This window comes from Hydra viridissima, unplaced genomic scaffold (assembly GCF_058129835.1).
Source record: "Hydra viridissima isolate aposymbiotic clone 2 unplaced genomic scaffold, HvirCarnegie_v1 scaffold_3, whole genome shotgun sequence".
Taxonomy (NCBI): domain Eukaryota; kingdom Metazoa; phylum Cnidaria; class Hydrozoa; order Anthoathecata; family Hydridae; genus Hydra; species Hydra viridissima.
In genome coordinates, this window is record NW_028324302.1 from 3,724,968 (window position 1) to 3,743,471 (window position 18,504).

General features: G+C 30.0%; 2 protein-coding genes across 7 annotated transcripts; both read right to left on the bottom strand.

The window, feature by feature from the left end:
• Nucleotides 1-786: 786 nt before the first annotated feature.
• On the bottom strand, nt 787-5,537 carry LOC145202499 (vesicle transport protein SFT2B-like). 2 transcript variants are annotated; one of them, XM_090081200.1, is made up of 8 exons: nt 5,411-5,537; nt 4,560-4,664; nt 4,132-4,208; nt 2,020-2,101; nt 1,725-1,760; nt 1,275-1,333; nt 1,132-1,161; nt 787-920 (listed from the first exon to the last, which is right to left on the bottom strand). In XM_090081200.1, exons 1-8 carry the CDS (start codon nt 5,519-5,521, stop codon nt 881-883), a joined length of 540 nt encoding a protein of 179 aa, XP_089937326.1. In that variant the 5' UTR covers nt 5,522-5,537; the 3' UTR covers nt 787-880. The 2 variants fall into 2 exon arrangements, with proteins under 2 accessions (XP_089937326.1, XP_089937327.1); XM_090081201.1 differs by having other exon boundaries at nt 4,560-4,646; nt 5,411-5,536.
• A 4,846-nt stretch (nt 5,538-10,383) lies between these two features.
• On the bottom strand, nt 10,384-18,269 carry LOC149890636 (syntaxin-1A-like). Of its 5 annotated transcripts, none has more exons than XM_090083559.1 (10): nt 18,106-18,269; nt 17,262-17,360; nt 13,773-13,872; nt 13,509-13,586; nt 11,896-11,960; nt 11,535-11,643; nt 11,321-11,397; nt 10,901-10,990; nt 10,642-10,689; nt 10,384-10,562 (listed from the first exon to the last, which is right to left on the bottom strand). In XM_090083559.1, exons 1-10 carry the CDS (start codon nt 18,145-18,147, stop codon nt 10,422-10,424), a joined length of 849 nt encoding a protein of 282 aa, XP_089939685.1. In that variant the 5' UTR covers nt 18,148-18,269; the 3' UTR covers nt 10,384-10,421. The 5 variants fall into 5 exon arrangements, with proteins under 5 accessions (XP_089939685.1, XP_089939689.1, XP_089939688.1 ...); XM_090083563.1 differs by having other exon boundaries at nt 10,891-10,990; XM_090083562.1 differs by having other exon boundaries at nt 10,825-10,990.
• Between the last annotated feature and the right edge of the window lie 235 nt (nt 18,270-18,504).

Below are 18,504 nucleotides of genomic sequence, written 5' to 3' on the forward strand. Positions count from 1 at the left end.
AATTAAAAACCAGTGGCCGATAATTACAAATAAATTATAACTATAAACTATTATCAGCTATTAACATTTTTTATACTATATATTATATTTTTTTATACTATACTTTCTTATAATATGTTTAATACTAGGATGCAAATTAAAGCTTAGAACTTTAGGACCATATGAAGAATGATTTTACATTAACAACACTGTTATTATGTAGTAATAAGCATTAGAAAATGTGTCTGCTTCCAGACACTTTGTCATAAAACAAAAGAAAAAGCTTGAAATAAGAAAATAGAAAAACTAAAAGAAGGAAATTTAATAATAACAACATGTGGTATATGGACTGGGCGCAGGTCAATTATTACTGGTCACATTGCTTATTAGATAATTGAAAAAACAAGACACTTTTTAGTATAAGCATAGAGAAGAGGAAAATGAATAAACTGCAACACTTTTCATTTGAGGTATGCTTTCAGAACTCGGTTTGAAGTATGTTTTCAGAACTCAGTTTTAGCATACTACATTATGATTGGAAAACAAATAAAACATTGATTTATGATTGGAATAACTAAATTAAGTTTTGGAACACAGATTAAAAAAATCAGTTGCTAATGACAAAAAAAATATATATAAATAATATATAAGAGTTGTAAATCAACCAGTATAAACAACAAAAACCTTGCAACAAAAAATATTGTAAAAAGTATACTGATATTGCTTTAAATTTTAAATATTTAACAATGGATAAAAAAGATTTGATTTTGGCTCATTCATGGAAATTACTAAAAACTAAATCAAAACTATTTGTCCAGTGCATCATTTCATAATAACATCTCTACACTTTTTTTTACAAAAGAAACAGATTTAAAAAAAATTAAAATATAATTTAGGAGTCTTAACCCAGGCAAGATTCAAAGCATTTCTTTACAGCATCTCTGAAAAAAAACAAAACAAAGTAATTGAAATGATATAGTTTTATTATCTTGAAACAAAAGAATTAAGATGCCATCTTTAACAATAATCCTATCCAAAAAAAAAAATTCATCTGATAACTAAATTAATAATTTATTTTTACTGGGCAATAATTTTGATATAACTATCAAAATTTTGTTAAAACAAAATGGATAAACTAAAATAGATGGATACCTGGCAAATGGTATGTAGGATAAACAATACCTGGTTAAAGAAAAAAATTAATTTCTTCAGATAAAAAAAAAAAAAAATATGAACAAAAAATTTAAGACACTCTTTACATAAGAAAAATTTTAAAAAACAAAACTTGAACTTACCAAGTCATAGCAAAGTACTGAATTACAACAAACAGCAACGCCAGTCCCTTGCTTTTCCACTAAATGAATGGTGGTGATAATTACAGCAACAACAACAGCAATAACAACAACAGTAATAACAACAACAGTAATAACAACAACAGTAATAACAACAGCAGCAAAAACAACACCAATAACAACAACACCAATAGCAACAACACCAATAACAACAACACCAATAACAACAACACCAATAACAACAACACCAATAACAACAACACCAATAACAACAACACCAATAACAACAACACCAATAACAACAACACCAATAACAACAACACCAATAACAACAACACCAATAACAACAACACCAATAACAACAACACCAATAACAACAACAACAATACAATAATAGCTTTAAAATAATAGCTGAAAGACAACCAAGTTAAATAAAATAAAAAACTAACTTACCCAGAAAGCAGCACAAAGTGTTAGTGCCAAAGAGGCCTAAAATAATAATTAAACAAAGATTCTTATGTGGCTTCAATTTCTTGAAACCTTTAACTTAAATTAATATTATTTTTTTGAAATCTAACTGAAAAGACTGTTAGTAGGTATTCTATAGAGGAATGTCTGTATACTATTACCCAATTTTACCCAACTTTATCTAATTACCCAAAGTTCAATAAAAATATTTAACTATTTTCAAAGTCATTTTTTTTCCTCATAAAATGATTTGGTACAAAAATAAATAAAAATAACTTACAAGCATAACTATTGTTGCAATTAACCTTTTTTCTTTAAACATATTCTTGAGTTGTTTAAATGGACCCATTAAAAAGCATGTACTAAAATGTAGTAAAAGAATACAATCACTTTAAGTTTCATATTAATAAAACGTTAGTAAGTTCATATAAAATTTATGTATAACAAGAGAGCAGTGTGCTTCTTTCAGATTTATGTGTAACAAGAGGCAGTGTGCTTCTTCCAGATTCTTTCATTTACAGTAATATTAAAATTTTATTAGAGCTTTTTACTAACATTTTGAAAATGCTCAAAAACGTTTTCATATGCAACTTTAGTTAACATGGGTTTAATTACTAAAGTAGCATTCAACATGGTTACATCCACAACTTAGTGATTGCTAGTATCAATAGAATAGCTTTTCCTGCAGACACAAGATCACTACAAAAGCAAAATGCTGCAGTAAATTTTACAATGGTTTAGAGACTGAGCCATGCTCCCCTCTCTTGCACATTTTTTTTTTTTTTTTTTTTCAAAAATAAAGTCAAAATCATGCATTTAGACCCTCCCCTTCATTTTCCAAACTAAGAATTTCATCACTTTTTATTTATAGGCTGTGGCAATGAATCACAAACCTTTTTAGAACATTTTTCAGAATGAATTTTAAAGCACTAAAAAGATATATTCATAAAATATCAAAAACTCAATTAGGTCTCCTTTTTTTTGTTCACTGTCTCAAGCCTAGGACAGAAGGACTGGCAGGGACTAATTTTATATAATCCCTTGAAATTGAGTTCCAAGCGCGGGTAATGGATGACTTTAGTGACTTGACACTTGAATAGGACATTTCGTAAGCCTTATTCATAACTACACTACACACACTATAGTCAAGGGAATTCAGGTCAAGGCTGGATGGTAGTCAAAAAATTTTGGGCCAGAAATTAGCCATATTGTCCTGAAGATATTGTTGGTTATTTTGAACCAATGACAGGGTGAATTGCCTTCTAGAAATGTCTTCTTCAGCCATGGACTGCATATTGTTTTAGTAAGCTGATATACACAGAGATAACTTTTTTTTTTCTCTAAGATGTAGATTGGTGTAGACTTCTCTCCATTAGAAGTGATGATTCCTAGCATCATGATGGACTGAGGGTGCTTGGTGTGACACACTTGTAGTGCCCTATCACTCTTATTGACCTCACAGTCAGCACTAAAAAGTTTTTCATCTAAGAAAATTTGAGTGTTGAAGAAGCATGGCTTTTCAGATGATTCAGAAGCATTTTTGATCGCTCCAATCTTAAAGTTTTTAGCCTTTCTGTCAATAGATGGCATGTAGGTCAGGTCACATAGACTTTTCTAATTATTTTTAGAGTTTTTCTAACTGTCCTCTCATCAACATTGAACAGTTTTGCGTCTTTCTGATGGACATCGTAGGATTCTTTTCAACATACTTTTTAAGCTTTTCAGTGATCTTTTTATCAACTTTTTTGTTCACTGGAGAGGCTCTCTCAGCACGGTCACATTTTTTCACTTCATAAAATGTAGCTTAGGACATTCCAGAAATAAAATTCACTTCACTTGCAGACAAACTGCATGAACTAAATTTAAAACTTTAGTTTTTTTTGTCTGCACAAAGAATTATATATTTTAGTCACAATAATTGACTATAATATACCCATTCTATTATCTCTAAAAGGTATTAATGGTATCAAAACTTCAATCACAAAATAAACCATCAATTTAATAAGAGCTTCAATTACCATTGTTTGGTAGTAATGGCCACAAGCAGCATTGTAGGGCAGCAGGTTAACTATAGTTTGAATGCTGCTGGTACTGTTATGAAAATAACTATAAATGCTGATTATTTTAATGATTGTTGCAGCTATGATAGCAGTAGGAATTTCTACAACTGTAATCAAAAAAGACCCTCAGTGGAAAATATAATGATTTTCAATTTTTGCAAGTAAAACTTTAGATTGATTACTTATTTATGAATTGTAAATCAACAACTGACATCCAAGGTTGTAATTGAGTATATTTTTAATGCCTATTTTACACTAAGGAGCATGATTTTTTTTTTTTAAAATAATAATGACTGACGACTCTTATTAAACTGAAAAATTTAACAAGTTACCTTACTAATGATGCTATATTGCCAAGTGTATAGAAAACCGCAAATAATCTTAAACTCTTCCATAAAAGAACTGCACCCTTAAACAAAAAACCACATATATAGTTTTTTCGGAGAAAAAATTCTTGTAACATTATTTATACTACTTCTACTTCACTGAATGAATGCATGTTTGAAAAAAGTTTTTTTACTTAAAATATCCTTAATAATTTTAAATTGATAAGTTTAGATAAACAATAAGCTAAGTTTAGGAATGAAGAATAAAACAGGTTTTCATAGTCAACTGAACATGCATTAAAATTTTAGTTCACTATCTGCTTGATTAAAAAATTTAGCATTTGGTTAATGGTGGGTTATTTAAATTTATTACAGAAATTTACTATTGGTTAAATTATCACAGTAATGAAGTGCAACATTTGTAATACACTTACAAGAATTGAGAAGATGATTCCAAATAAGAAGCAGCCAATAAAACACTTTATCCTTGTTGACCAACTTAGTGTCGTTACATCCGATATCTGCATTAGTGGAGAAGTCTATTTATAAAAATTACGAGGCCCTTACAATTAAACATTTTTTCTTAAATTTTTGAAATGTATGATACTTTGAATAATATACATTTATGTAAATAAATATACATACATATATTTATAATACACATGTATATGGATCTTTTTTAGAATATTTTTAATTCATTAAAATCTTTTAACTTATTTTAGACTTTTAGCTCTAAAATAATAAATCAATAAAAATGTAACATTTATTAGAAAAGAAAAAGTTTATGAGTCGAGGGAAAATTATTCTTAACTTTAAATTTGCAAGTCATAAACAGACAAAAAGGACAAATAGACCTGGTTTTAGAATGGATTTTAAATCAATGCGCATTAGTTTTTAATAGTAAAAGGTTATTAGTTAACAAAATGAAAAACAGATCAACAACTGACAACATTAATGATGATAAGTTTTAAAGTTTCTGAAGATTAGAATTAGAAGTTTCATGCATTGAAACAGGGAAAAAATAGAGAAATAAAAATATATAAAAAAAAACTTATATACTTATACACTATAGGTTAAAGTAAAGTTGAGGAAATAAATGTACTATAGAGATGAATGTGAAGATGATTTTTTAATTGCTGCTTTAAGCCCTCTTAGAGCATTGAACTTAGTTTTTTCCGTCTCTCAAATTTGAACAAATTAATACTTTCAAATAAGTACGAATCTCAAATAGACCTTGTACCTAAAATCTGAAAAAATATTTATGATACTTTAGCAAAGTAACAACCTCAGCAACAATACCAGACTCATCATCCTGCTGCTTTCCACTAAATGTCCTTTTTATTTTATCCATTACTTTAACTTTACCTACAACACTAAAAAAAATTAGCATACACATTATATAATTTATATATACTATATTAAATAATGTAATATGTAATTTTTTATATACATATACATAATTTAATGCATATTATATTTTAATTCTAGAATACAATGACGTAATTTATAAATAATAATGGTTCAAATAATCAGTTACTATCCGTAGAGCACACCATCACAGCTAGTAGTATTTTTTTCACGCTCTAAATCTCATTAAAAAACTTCTTCTTCTTCTCTCTCTCTCTCTTTTTTTTACAAAACTATGTAATAATTAAAAACAAAAGTAATAAGTTAGTGAGACTATGGACAAAATGACTAATTGCTTCAAATTTAATGTGATACATGATTGCCGTAATTTCAGACAAATCAAAGTTTCCGCAGGGTCTGAAAGCTGTTGGAAACTGCGTGATTTAAATGCTTTTAGCTCTGATCTCGTACATATCGTATTTTCGTTCAGCCCTTCTATTCGGTTCAGTGCATTTAGCATTTTTTGATCCTTGCCAGGGAAGCCTTTTTTAAACAAACTTTCTTAAGTTAGTGAGAACAATTTATTTTCTTTGCAATTCTAATTCACCGATGGTTTAGGTGCATGAAATGCTCTTGGGCTAAATTCTCTTCACTTAAGTTAATATCTTTTATTATCAGGTTGATAATATGTTTCTTGTGAAAAGAGTTTTTATATAACTTTTTATTAGGCATTAACTTGGATTTGCCTAACCGATAGTTTTTCCCAAATGATGCTTTACGGTATGCATCAACCGCGAATGTATAAAGGGTAGATTGTTAACTTTTAAACTCAGATTTTAGTGAGAATTAAACTTCTAAACTCCATATATATTCTCTGCAATTTGAAATATTTTATTCATTGCTCAGAAATTTTATGAGAAATATATTCATTTTAATCTAGGTAATATAAGCATAAGGGTGATGTTTTTTTTTAAAAAAAAAAAATCCAGTCCTTTATAAGTAAACAACGAGCTTTTATATATAGATAACAATAATTATTATTATTATTTAATAGTAATATATTTTATGATAATAGTAACAACAATTTCAAGACTTGAGAAAGGCTCCCTTTAAGTAGTGGATTTAGGTGATATGCCCCTCCCGCTTTGAAGTTAGGTTAAACTTTAGGCTTTAAGGCTATAAAAAATATGACATATAAGTTCTTTATACAATGGCGTCTAAAAGTTACCGGCCAGTGTTGTACTTTAATTTTTTCTTTAAAAAACGACCAACGATTTTTAATCAACATGAGATGTTAGTATGAGGTAATAGAAACAAGCTGATATAGTAAAAAATATTATTTATATTTGTGAATGTATTTATTACTAAAATTGTTACATTTTTTGTGTGCAAAAGTTGGAATTTGGTACTGAAGTTCATTAAATTTAGACTTTTTATTGTCCAGTTTAGGTGATCTTTATCAAATTGCAATCAAGATTTCTTTTTTTTGTTGTTGACTTTTTAATGATTTTTAATAACTATACGACTGAAATGTCTCACATCATGTAATTTTTGTGTCTCAGTGCTGAAACTAACATTAGTGTTCATCCTTTAGCTCGCGTTCAGTTTCGGCTGCCGTTTTCTTGACATTTGCCGTTGATTTGAGTTTTGATAAAACGATTAACCTTTTTAAATGTTTTTTTTTTTTTGTTTTGCTCTACATGGCTGATCTTTTAAATCATACCCGCTATGGCATTTTACAATAATATCATCTACAGCTGACTTATCATTACAGCTAGCTTTTTTCTGATATGGAGACTTATGCTCTTTTAAAAAAAACTTGATAATTTTCTGTCCATGTTCATATAGTTAGACTAGTGCCATTTACACTTTAGAACCCAAAAGTAACCAAAACTCAATTTCAGCAAAAATAGACTCTTTTGAAAAAACACTTCATATATTCTGCTAGATAAGTCAGAGAATTTATTAGTTAATTTGTAATAATAATAATGTAAACGGTTAAACAGTTATTTTGCAATAATAACATAAACGTAACATCGAAACTCGATTTATCCAAAACAACAGAAGCAAGAGTTTTATAAGCAAACAAAAGTGAATACATTCCAACGTGAAAGAAAAGAGACTGAGTGAGGCCCAGGCCGCTTTATTAACTTGAGATCTCTTGTATATCACGTGTTTACAACCATATATCTATACCGTAGTATAGATATATGGTTGTAAACACGTGATTGTAAAACAATAGTTACAATGATTGAACATCAAATTTAATTACAGAAATGATTTTCTGGCATTTGTTGCAGCAAATGTGGTAATGATTTATGAAAAATCTAGTCTGCACGCGAAATCGGAGTTTATATTGAGCATTTTCAACCCATTCAAACGCTCTTGTGACATATTTTAACGGTGAAAATTTATCATCTTCTTCAACACACTAAAAGAGCGTTCAGCTGTAGCCATAACAACAGGTTAAGTAAGAAATAGTGAGGCTTGCAGGCTAATTTGAAGTTTGTGGAATATATCCATTTCAGAGTGACAGTTCCTCAAAAAATTCACTTGAAATCTGTATGGAGTATATTTAACAAAACCGGTAGCAGAGGGAAAGGTCTGCATTACTCAGGGTATTGAATTACCATAGGAATCCAAATAGGGGGCAGATATGTCTCAGTTAAATCAACATTAAAGGTCAGACAGAAATGGTCCTTATTTTCTTGAAAGCTGCATCTTTTAATATCGGTTTAATTTTACCCTTTTCAAATTCTTTCTTCATAAGTCAATTAATCAGCTAAAACAAACAACTGTAAATGAATAGTTAATATTGTAAAATATCAAAATAATTATTTTGCATTAGATTAAGTTTAGAGGTAATAATTATAGTTAAACATAAACTAATATTAGATTTATGAGCATCAGTCATGATGATAGTAATAGATAACAAACATGTGAAAATATTCTCAGATTACTAAAACAAACAATACTGATTTTCACCATAAACAACATTAACTATGTAAATTGCAAGTAGCTAATTTTTACATAAATAATAATATTTATTATTATTATTGTAATTATAATAATGTCATTAGATAAGTATTAAATCACAGTACTGATAAATAAGTTAGGATTTATAGTTTGATGTCTAAAGTTTTTATGCTTTAAGGATTTAGAGCCCCCTATGTATGATGAGGGTCATGCCAAATGGCTTAAGTGCTAACTACCCTCCGCCCCCCTTCTGATATGGCCTGCTTTTAAGTTACTTCTCTTTGTTAAAAAAGTCAGTTATAAAACATTCCTGATGTTCGAAAATAAACAATACATTTGTCTTACGCATTTGAAACAGAATATTGTTAAGACTTATTTGGGCATTTTCACCGGTAAATTATTTTTTTGCTTTTACAAAATACTTCACTATGCTAATATAAGAGATAGGAAAGAACCTGAATATTATGTTTTAGTTCGGTTCGGGTTTTTTGAAGAACGGGATAGGTTCCAGCGTTTTAAATTATTTATCGTTTAAGATTTTGGTTCAAATCTACTACTTCGCCGTATAATGCACCACATTCATCGCTAAACTAACTTATGGGAAAGATACCAAGTTTTATAACTTTAATTCGAGGTTCGATTTCCCAAAATTCTTAATACTTACAGTTCTCGTTCGGTCCGGTTGTTGAAAAATGTGTGTTTTAGTTCTGTTTGTTCTTTATGGGTTCGGGTTTTTTCCCATCTCTAGTTAATATAGCATCAAGCCTTCAGCGCTGTTGAAAATAATCAGAATTTGGGTGTAAATATTTAGCTTTTTTAGGCGCATATATTAGGCTTATTCTCGCATAAATAGCATGTTTTATAAGGCTCCTATCCTTCTTTTTCTACCATTACGGCCTTAGTTAATATTATACTAGTCCATAATCAATTAAAGTTTAGGTTAAAACCTTGGTCAAATCAATATACGGTGACGTGAAATTAATGGTGAATTTAATAAGCGGAAAATATTTGACAGAGTAAATGGAGCATCCAGCTGTAAACTGTTAAAGGAACCAATCTCAAGTTTGAAGCGAGGATCATCACACAGCTGCACTTTCCATTGAAGATGCAGATATAGTATCTACAAAGATCAAAGCACCACCTGGTTTCTACTAAGACCAAAACACCACCTGGTTTGTTGCATGATCAGCTAGAAGTTTTAGTAGATTGAAAATTATAAAAATTTATATTCAATCCAAAATTACAAATGAAAGATCCATTAATTTGTATTATAGTTATATTCCATCAATTGAACGGGATCTCGCTGAGAGTATTGATTTTGAATCAATGATAAAATGTTTTGGTTCAATGAAATCATGAGGAAAGAGATTTCTCATATATTATAAAATATATGTTAAAAACCCTTCCTGTTTAATTAGACTTGCCAAGTTTCATTAATTTTAATAACTTTTTACTTAACATTGAAAAAAGTAGCTTCTCAAAATTAGCGGCGCCTTGGAGAAAACATTCACTTCCGCTCAAGCCTATAAATACAAGTATACAGAATACAAGTATACAGAACCTTCGACCTTTTTTTTTCTTTCTTGAGGAATGTGTCTCTTCACCCCTACGCTAAGGCGCTAATATACCTGGCTGATATGTTTCCTAAAGCTTGAATTTAAAATCTAGAACAGAGTGGTGCTACAAAATTGAAAATATCTTCAATGTGCATCTTAAAGCTATCATTTTACATATTTGTCCCAACGAAATTTACGGTCCTATTGCCTCTCCCAAGCCCACCATCTTTTCTCTGAAATTTGCTACAGTTAAAGAAATGAGATTTTATATAGCTTAATGGTCTTTAATTAAACTTGATAAATTATGTCTTTTTTAGAATGCACGAGCTCACACACTCACACACACATGCGCACACTCAAAGTGACAAACTTAAAACTATTTTATTATGTTTTGCTAAAAGTGTGAAATTTTTTTTGCTAAAACGTTATACAAGGAAAACATAGCGCAAGCAATCCCCTTCGTTTATATTTTGTTGCATATTTAATATGAATGAAGGAGTCTTTCACTGATTGGGATGTTAACTTGAGATGTTTTTCAATGTTGTCTGCCAAATCGCCCTACAATTGAAAAATATATATCAGCAGTGTGCTCAATGAAAATTGACAAATTTAAAGTTAAATAAAAAAGAATCCCTACCTGCATTTCCATCATTATGGCCACTTCTTGAAACAACTCATGTAAGTCCTTAACAACAAAAAATGACTATTTATAAAGATTAAAAAAAGAAGCTTAAAAAACGATGATAAACAAGAAGCTTAAAAGACGGTGATAAAAGTACAAAATTAAAAATACAAAAGTTGAAAGTGAAAAACAATTTACAATAAAAATTAATTTGCCCATTAACGTTATGGGCTAAAGTAGTCATAAGCTTTGTGGAAATTATACCAGAATATACCAGAATGCTTTTCTCCAGCTTTAAAATTTCTTTATGCTTTTGCTCTGCTAACTCCAACGCCTCATTATCACCTTTAAATTGCAAGATCAACTAAAATAAAAAATTAAACTAAATAAATCAAAATTCTTTGCAACTCAACAGTTGGCTTAAACTCTTTGATGCTTTGTAAGTTAATTTTAATGGTTTTGGGCATTAGTTTGAATTTAGAATGGAAAGGAAGGGGAAAGGAGGGAGAGAGAGGGAGAGAGAGAGAGAGAGAGAGAGAGAGAGAGAGAGAGAGAGAGAGAGAGGGTTTACAACTATTCAAACCCTCTACCCCTTAACAATTTTAAATTAACTTCTCCCATAAACTTTAATCAGCCTCTACCAACATGTATAAATCAAATATCTTAGCTTAGGAAGCGTTGTTGATGTACTAACCTTATTTGAATGGAAAGCGTTTTGGAAACCATTATCAATCATTTCTTCGATGTTTTGCAAAGATATACAACTTCCACCTAACATACAATAGTTAAATACATTCGCAACAAATTTTACCTCACAAAATTATCCGTCAACGAACATCCAACGACGAAGTTAGTTTAACAATATAGGACTTTTTAATATATAAGCAAATTTTTATTTAACATTTTACAAAGTTCAAGTTGTCGCTTTAATTTTGCTTTGTTGCGGTCCCTGTAATCCATTTGTGTTTTGTTGAACTCCAGGATGGCTTCTTGAAAATTCGCTACCAGAACGCTAATCTAAAAAAATATTTTTAAAAAGGTTTTTCCTTTTCTTATCAAGTTTCTACTTTAAACAAACAAAAAAAAAGGTAAATGAGTGTTGTTGAACCATCTCATCAAGAATCATAAAAAAGCCATCTCATTAAGAATCTTAAAAAAAAAAAAAAACAAGTTGCTGCTTCATTTAATTAAGAATCTAAGAAAAAATCAGTACTATTACTTTTATTAATCAACCCTCTCAAAAAAATTTGGGTAATATTTTATTTTTACATTACTCTGTCTTATTTTTTCGTATAATAAATTTCCTTCCTCGTCTTGATCAATTTTCTCGATTTCTAAAAAAAGAAAAGAAATTTAAAGGAAGATTAGAGTATTTGCGGTACTCGTCACATCCTGTGTAAGTATGACACAAACTGCAAAAGAAAATTGAGGATAATATTAAAAGTTCATTGTGATTTTTCATTAAAAGCGAAAGCGAAAGTCCAGTTATTCGTTTAGGAGCCTTTAAGTTTAAGTGTAGTCAGAAAGAAACCGTTTTTAAGGAGCAATATAATTTTACAAATAGCTGCAAAAAGCTGTAAACGTAATTTATCCATTTCAGTAGCTGTACTACTGTACCCTACTTTTCACTACTGTACCCTCAGTAGAGAAAACGCAGTAAGTGACCAACTTTGACATATCGGATTATATACATCACGAGCTCCTCTCAATAAGACTTATCTAGTATACGTAGCATAAACACAGTAAAAAAAAAAAAAAAATTAAAGAAAGGAAATATTTATAATTAAAATGTAGTATTTGCACTTCTAAAAACCTGTAAACCTGTAAGGGAAAACACAGTTCCTTAGTAGAAATGCAATAACTACTCTTAGTTACTTCTCCTTAGCTGATATCAAGTACTGCGTTTTTGCTCAGCATCACAGGTCAGTAATTTCTTTCTCGACAATAGGTCAGTAATTTCTTTCTGATTATCTGTTATAGTTCAGCTGATTTTTTATTTAGGCTTTTGAAAGATTAGTGAAAGGGTAAGTTGTTATCAATATTTTAATCTTATTTTAATTATTTAATTATCTACTAAAAAGAACTCAAAATATAATGGATATGACCAAAGACAAAATAGAGTAAACGGTATATATGTGTATATATATATATATATATATATATATATATATATATATATATATATATATATATATATATATATATATATATATATATATGCATATATATATTTGGGAGTTTTATTTATCATGTATTTTGTTTTCAATTTGGTAATAGTATTTAGTAGTGTTTAAGAAACATGAATACTTAGACAAAATGCAATATAAACCAATAAACATTTTTGTTTAGCAAATTTTTATGATGTATAAATGCTGAGTCATAGTGCACAAAAATTATCTTCCTTAACAGAAAAATTATACAAAAAAAATAAAGTTTTTTTTTTAAAAGCAGGTAGAGAAAAATATTATTGAAAACTGATAATAAAAAAAATTTGGAATATTTAAAAGGACACTCGTTAAATGTTTAATGCAGATTTCTAGCTTTTTTGCTACTGACGGCAACATAAGTACGTAAAGATTTCGGTTTTACTGTGAAAACCACCCATGTTTTATCGAGCCTAGAAATCCGCGATCATAAAACTAGCTTTTTTAATGTTGCACCAATTGAAAAGTTGCTAATAAAGTGAATTTAAATAAAGTGAATTTAACTTTCTTTTTTTTTATTTGCCTTAGTAAGTCAGGTGCATAGAATATGACTAAAGCATTAAGAGATTCCTTTGATAACGCGTTAAGTTGTGCATTTTGCAAACAAACAAGAAGTTTAAGGAAAAATTAACGAAGAATGTCGATGAAGGAAAAAAACCGTGTAAAGAAATGCCTTGCCTTTAATGTCTTCATATATAAACGATGAATTTTCATGAATTGTTGATATAAGTTGTTCACAGGTTTCTTGCAACTTCGCTGGAAAAGAAAGGTAATTTTATAGTTGATAAACAATCGGTAATATATTGCTTACTTGTATCGCAATTAATTTTCTTCTTTTAACGAGAATTTCATTTAATAATAAAGTTAATGCAAAGTATTTTACTCATCATACAAGCAAATAATAATTCAAAATCTTTTCCTATAAAACTTAAAAATATTTACTGTAATCCATATCTGTAGCTGCGATAACGCGGTTATGGGTAAGATCCAATTCTCTGATCAAGTTGTTTAGGAGATTTATTCGCTGTTGTATGTTATATACCTGTAAGAGAATTAGAAACTAGATTGACAAAGAGATCATTGGAGATGCGGTGACCCGTAATTCCTTTTTACATTCTGGACTCATTATAGCAAAAAACATCTGTTGCTTACAAACTATTTGTCTTAAATTAAGCTAGAAGGTGTGTACTATTGATTTTTTTGGGGATAGTATACAAGTAGCTGACGCAAGAGCATCACCTATATAGAGTAATAGAACACATGTCCCCACATCCTGTAGTGACAATTTTGAAATCCATCAAATACGTTCGCGCAAATAAATTGCCTTTGAAGTTTTGGTTCATTGGTTTTTAGACATGCTTTTGTGGAAATAAAATATTACCATAAAATTCCTAAAATAATTACCACTTCAATGAAAATTGGTGAGGTTGTAAACTAATCGGTATGCCTCTATGTGTACGAAGTTTCAAGTAAAAATCTTTTGCGGTGGCTGAGTTATGGGGCTTTAGGTGTTCAAAAAAGCCAAACTTTGACATTCTCATTTTCTGTGACAGCATAATGGTAAAGTCTGTTGACCAGCCAATGTTATGTAAAAGCCTCTTAGGGACTAGACAGCAACTTTTAATCACTTGTTTTTCAAGTACATAAGTAAGCCATGAAAAGTGGTCAAAGTAGGGGTAACAGTTAAACAGTTGAACTTAAACCTATCCATTTTGATTAAAATGGATAGGTTTCAGTTCAAAAATGCCTATATGTACTAGTGAGTTGATCTCATCAAGAAAAATGACCTAAAACAAAGAAAAAACAGAAAAAAAAGCATTTTTTACAAAACTGAAAAAAATAATTTTTTATCATACGAATACTATTGACTAAAACGTTAAAGATGCTTGCTATTGTAATCAACAACACAACTTGTAAGCTTTTAAGCATACTCTAAATGCTTGGGGTTTCTTTTGATGTTCTGCCACTGATGATGGAAATACTGACTCTGCTGCCTGTCCATTTTACTGGCCAAGTGGTGACATTTGACCGTCAGTAAAATTTTAAATATAATGAAAAACTGGCGTTTGGAAGGACAAGACAAGATGCTTTGTGTTGGTTGATTTTTTCATTGTAGTCTGCTTCCATCACTGAACCAACACAGCTTTTCATTTCCTAGAAGATGACCTCTATGGTATGTAGTCTGCTTGATGTTGATGGGCACATTTCAGTATTATATGCAGAAGAACAGATGCTCTGGGGTGTTTTAAACAAATGGTCGACAACACTCATTCCTCCCCTAAACTGCAGAAGATGCAGTTTAGGGGAGGAATGGTGAAAAGAATGAGTGTGCCATCAGATCCACTGATAGTTGGTTTGTAAACCACATCGTCATTTTTGTTTCGGCCAAAACACTTCCAGAATTCCTGATTTGGATTTTACATACATTGAAGTCCCATTGTATCCTAATAGCTGTTTAGGTTTTTGGAATCGATGTCGCATCAACAGCAAGAATGAGCACTTGAATGAGCCTGAAATCCGCAAAGAATATTGAGCATTTACAGGTCAAAGGAAACATAAAGTTTTACAGCATCAGCATCAATGAGTGTTGCACATTGGCATACTCCTCAGGAAGACTTTCAGAAATAACAGCTTTCAGTTGCCGTTAAACAGTTGTGTCTTTGGCGGTTCTCTGTGTCGAAAGACTTCCCTAACCTCGGAATGGGGACTACCCAACAATGTCAACACAAGCCTTTAAAAAGCCTTTACCACCATCGATCCCCCGCTTTATAATCAATTCAGAAGAAGCTTTCCAAGAAAAACTAACTCTGTTGATAAGGTCTGGCCAGCTCAAGCAGCGGACAACAATGTGTTCTGTGGTTGAATCACCTTTTAAAGAAGGTGCTTTGATCTGGGTGTGAATAAAGATGTCAGTGAGTTGCTGATCAGTAACTTTAAAGTTCAAAGGAAAATTGAGCTCGTCTAGTTTTGTACCTGCTATTTGGCTTTAACCAATTTCTTCATGCCGATATTCGAAAGATCTGTGTCGAGCTGAATATTTACTAGGAAATCTACTGACAATGATGGGTTGTTGTTTTTTGGGTTAGCACTACTGTGATCTCCATTTTAAATTTCATTTAAAATGGGCATTATCATATGAATTAACAATATTTTTCATAAATGTTTGTTGAATAGAAGAAAAAAATTAGCTTAGCTTAGCATTTTTTGTTGTATTTTCTATTTGAGTTTTCGATGTGAAATTCGTAATTTAAATGATTTTGCTATTTACCTGGAGTAATGAGGAAAGGCAATAATCCATAAGTTTTGTAAGACACGAGCATACAATTTAGGGAGAGTGACACCCTTTCCTTCATCTTTCCTCCTCATGATGGTGCAACAAGTTTCATAGATCCCCGGGGGAACTCTTGCCACACAAATGTTAAAGTTCATGTCATAAATTTGTGAAATTCTGGCTGCTTGAAATGCTCTTAACTGTCTGGAGCATTTTCTATGACAAGCATGATCTAAAATGAAGTTAAGAGTTTAGATGGTTAAGAAATTAAAAAAAAAATGGTGGAAAGTTATGAGTGAAACAATAAGACCAAAAAAACAGTTACATAAATGGTCGAAAAAAGGCAGTCAAAAAAAAACGGCGGAAAAAATGAAAATGATAAAAAGCTTTCTTACCTTTGTTTTTTATGGATTTTCTTGTTTCTCTCTTGTAAAATAAAATATATGTAAAAAAAACAAATACGCCGTCCGGATTAACAGGTATCTAATTTCCTCTTTAACATAATTTCTCTTAAATTTTCTTGTTTTTCGTTAATTTTTGTTTGCGTTGAAACAATATCGTGCATAACTTTATATTTGCAAATTAGTTTGCAGATTTCATTAAACAACAGTTATAGCTTCAAAAAGACTTCTGTTACTCATGTAATTAAAAAAAAACACATGAACCAAGTTGCTGCTCAGTCTCTATAGATCTTACATATAACGTTGACTGGTCAACAGACTCTATCATGGTGCTATCACCGAAAACGTGTTGACTCAAGAATGTCAATGTTTGCCCTTTTTGAACACCTATGGCCCCATAACTCAGTCACCGCAAAAGATTTTTGAAACTTTGTACACAAAGAGGCATACCTACGAGTAACAATCCCACCATATTTGATTGAAGTGTTAATTATTTTAGAAACTTTATAGTAAAATTTCATTTCCACAAAAACATGTTTAGAAACCAATGAACCAAAACTTCAAAGCCAATTTGTTTGTGCGAACGTATTTGATGGATTTCAAAATTGTCACTACAGGATGTGGGGAAGTGTCTACTTTCACCCTATATAGGTGGCGCTCTCAGGTTAGCTTCTTGTCCTTTATCCTCAAAAAAATATCAGTGTAGCTGGGATGGGAGAAATGGAGGAAGAGAATGCTAGTTTTAAACCAGTAACTTACATTACGCAAGAATACTTCTATTATTTTAGGCATCACCAAATTCTTTGCGTCATAAAAGTTTGCGTCATCATTTGTTTCATTGTTGATGGAAGGATTTAACTTAAGCAAATAAACATCAAAGTAATAAGCAGATAAAATGAATAGAAATTTAAAATACTTCCACAAAATTTTTTTTGTAAGCGCAAACCAAATCAGGATGATTAAATGGACAAAAAAAAAAGACTTTTCTAAATAAATAAAAGGAGATTGGTCGATGCTTTACTTTGCTTTATGTTATCTGTTAATTAAATGAAACGGAAATTGATATCCATTAAGATTTAAAGATTGACTCTTATTACAAATCTCTCTCTCGACGTCCATCTTTCACGATACTTACTCTAAGTCTAATCTATATGCCTGTCAGAACGTCGGTATTTGATCAAATTTTAAAAAAACACGGTTTTAAATGTGTTTCTTCAAAAAGGTATTTACATCCTTTATTACTTCAGGAAGTATTATTCGTTAGACTATTGTCAAGATAGCCATTACGCTTCCGGTAATTTTTTTTTTTTATTTAATCTTTGCATTGGTTAACTCTCAAAGTAAATCAAAATATTTAAACTTATTTTTTACGAACTCATAATTCGTAGTTTCTATCATGTACTGAAATCTCTTAACGAGTGAGCTGAACTGAAACTCAGATTGACATTTCTAATGTTCTATCTAAAGAAAAAAAATCAACAGCTGAAGTTTTATACAACTTTAGAAGCAAACATAAATAGCAACAATAAACAAATGAACATTAAGTTTAGAATTAATATAAAATTTTATAAGAAAGGATTTTTCAGTTTAAAAAAAAAACTACCTTTTGGGCAAATAAAGTCAATTCCTTTAACCTGTCTTTCATAGTGAACTTTTATGAAATTTAAAAGATTGAAAAATCATTTTATTTTATGTAAAATAATTTTTTTAACCTCTTCAAGACAATCAAACAAAACTCTAAATGGGTTTAACGAAAAGTATACTCCCCCGTGCAGATTTAAAAAATAAATAGACTATCTTATCCTGAATTGAGATATAAAAATACAAGCAATTAAAAAGACCCATCAGCTTTTATTTCTTTGAAAAGATTTTTAATTATTCAAATATTTTACTTTAAAAATTGTAAAATATTATTTTATAAAAAGAAACAACGTTTTTCAGTTGTTTTTTTTTCCGACGTCTTTCAATCAGTTTATGATTTTTTGCGTTAAATTATTCATTT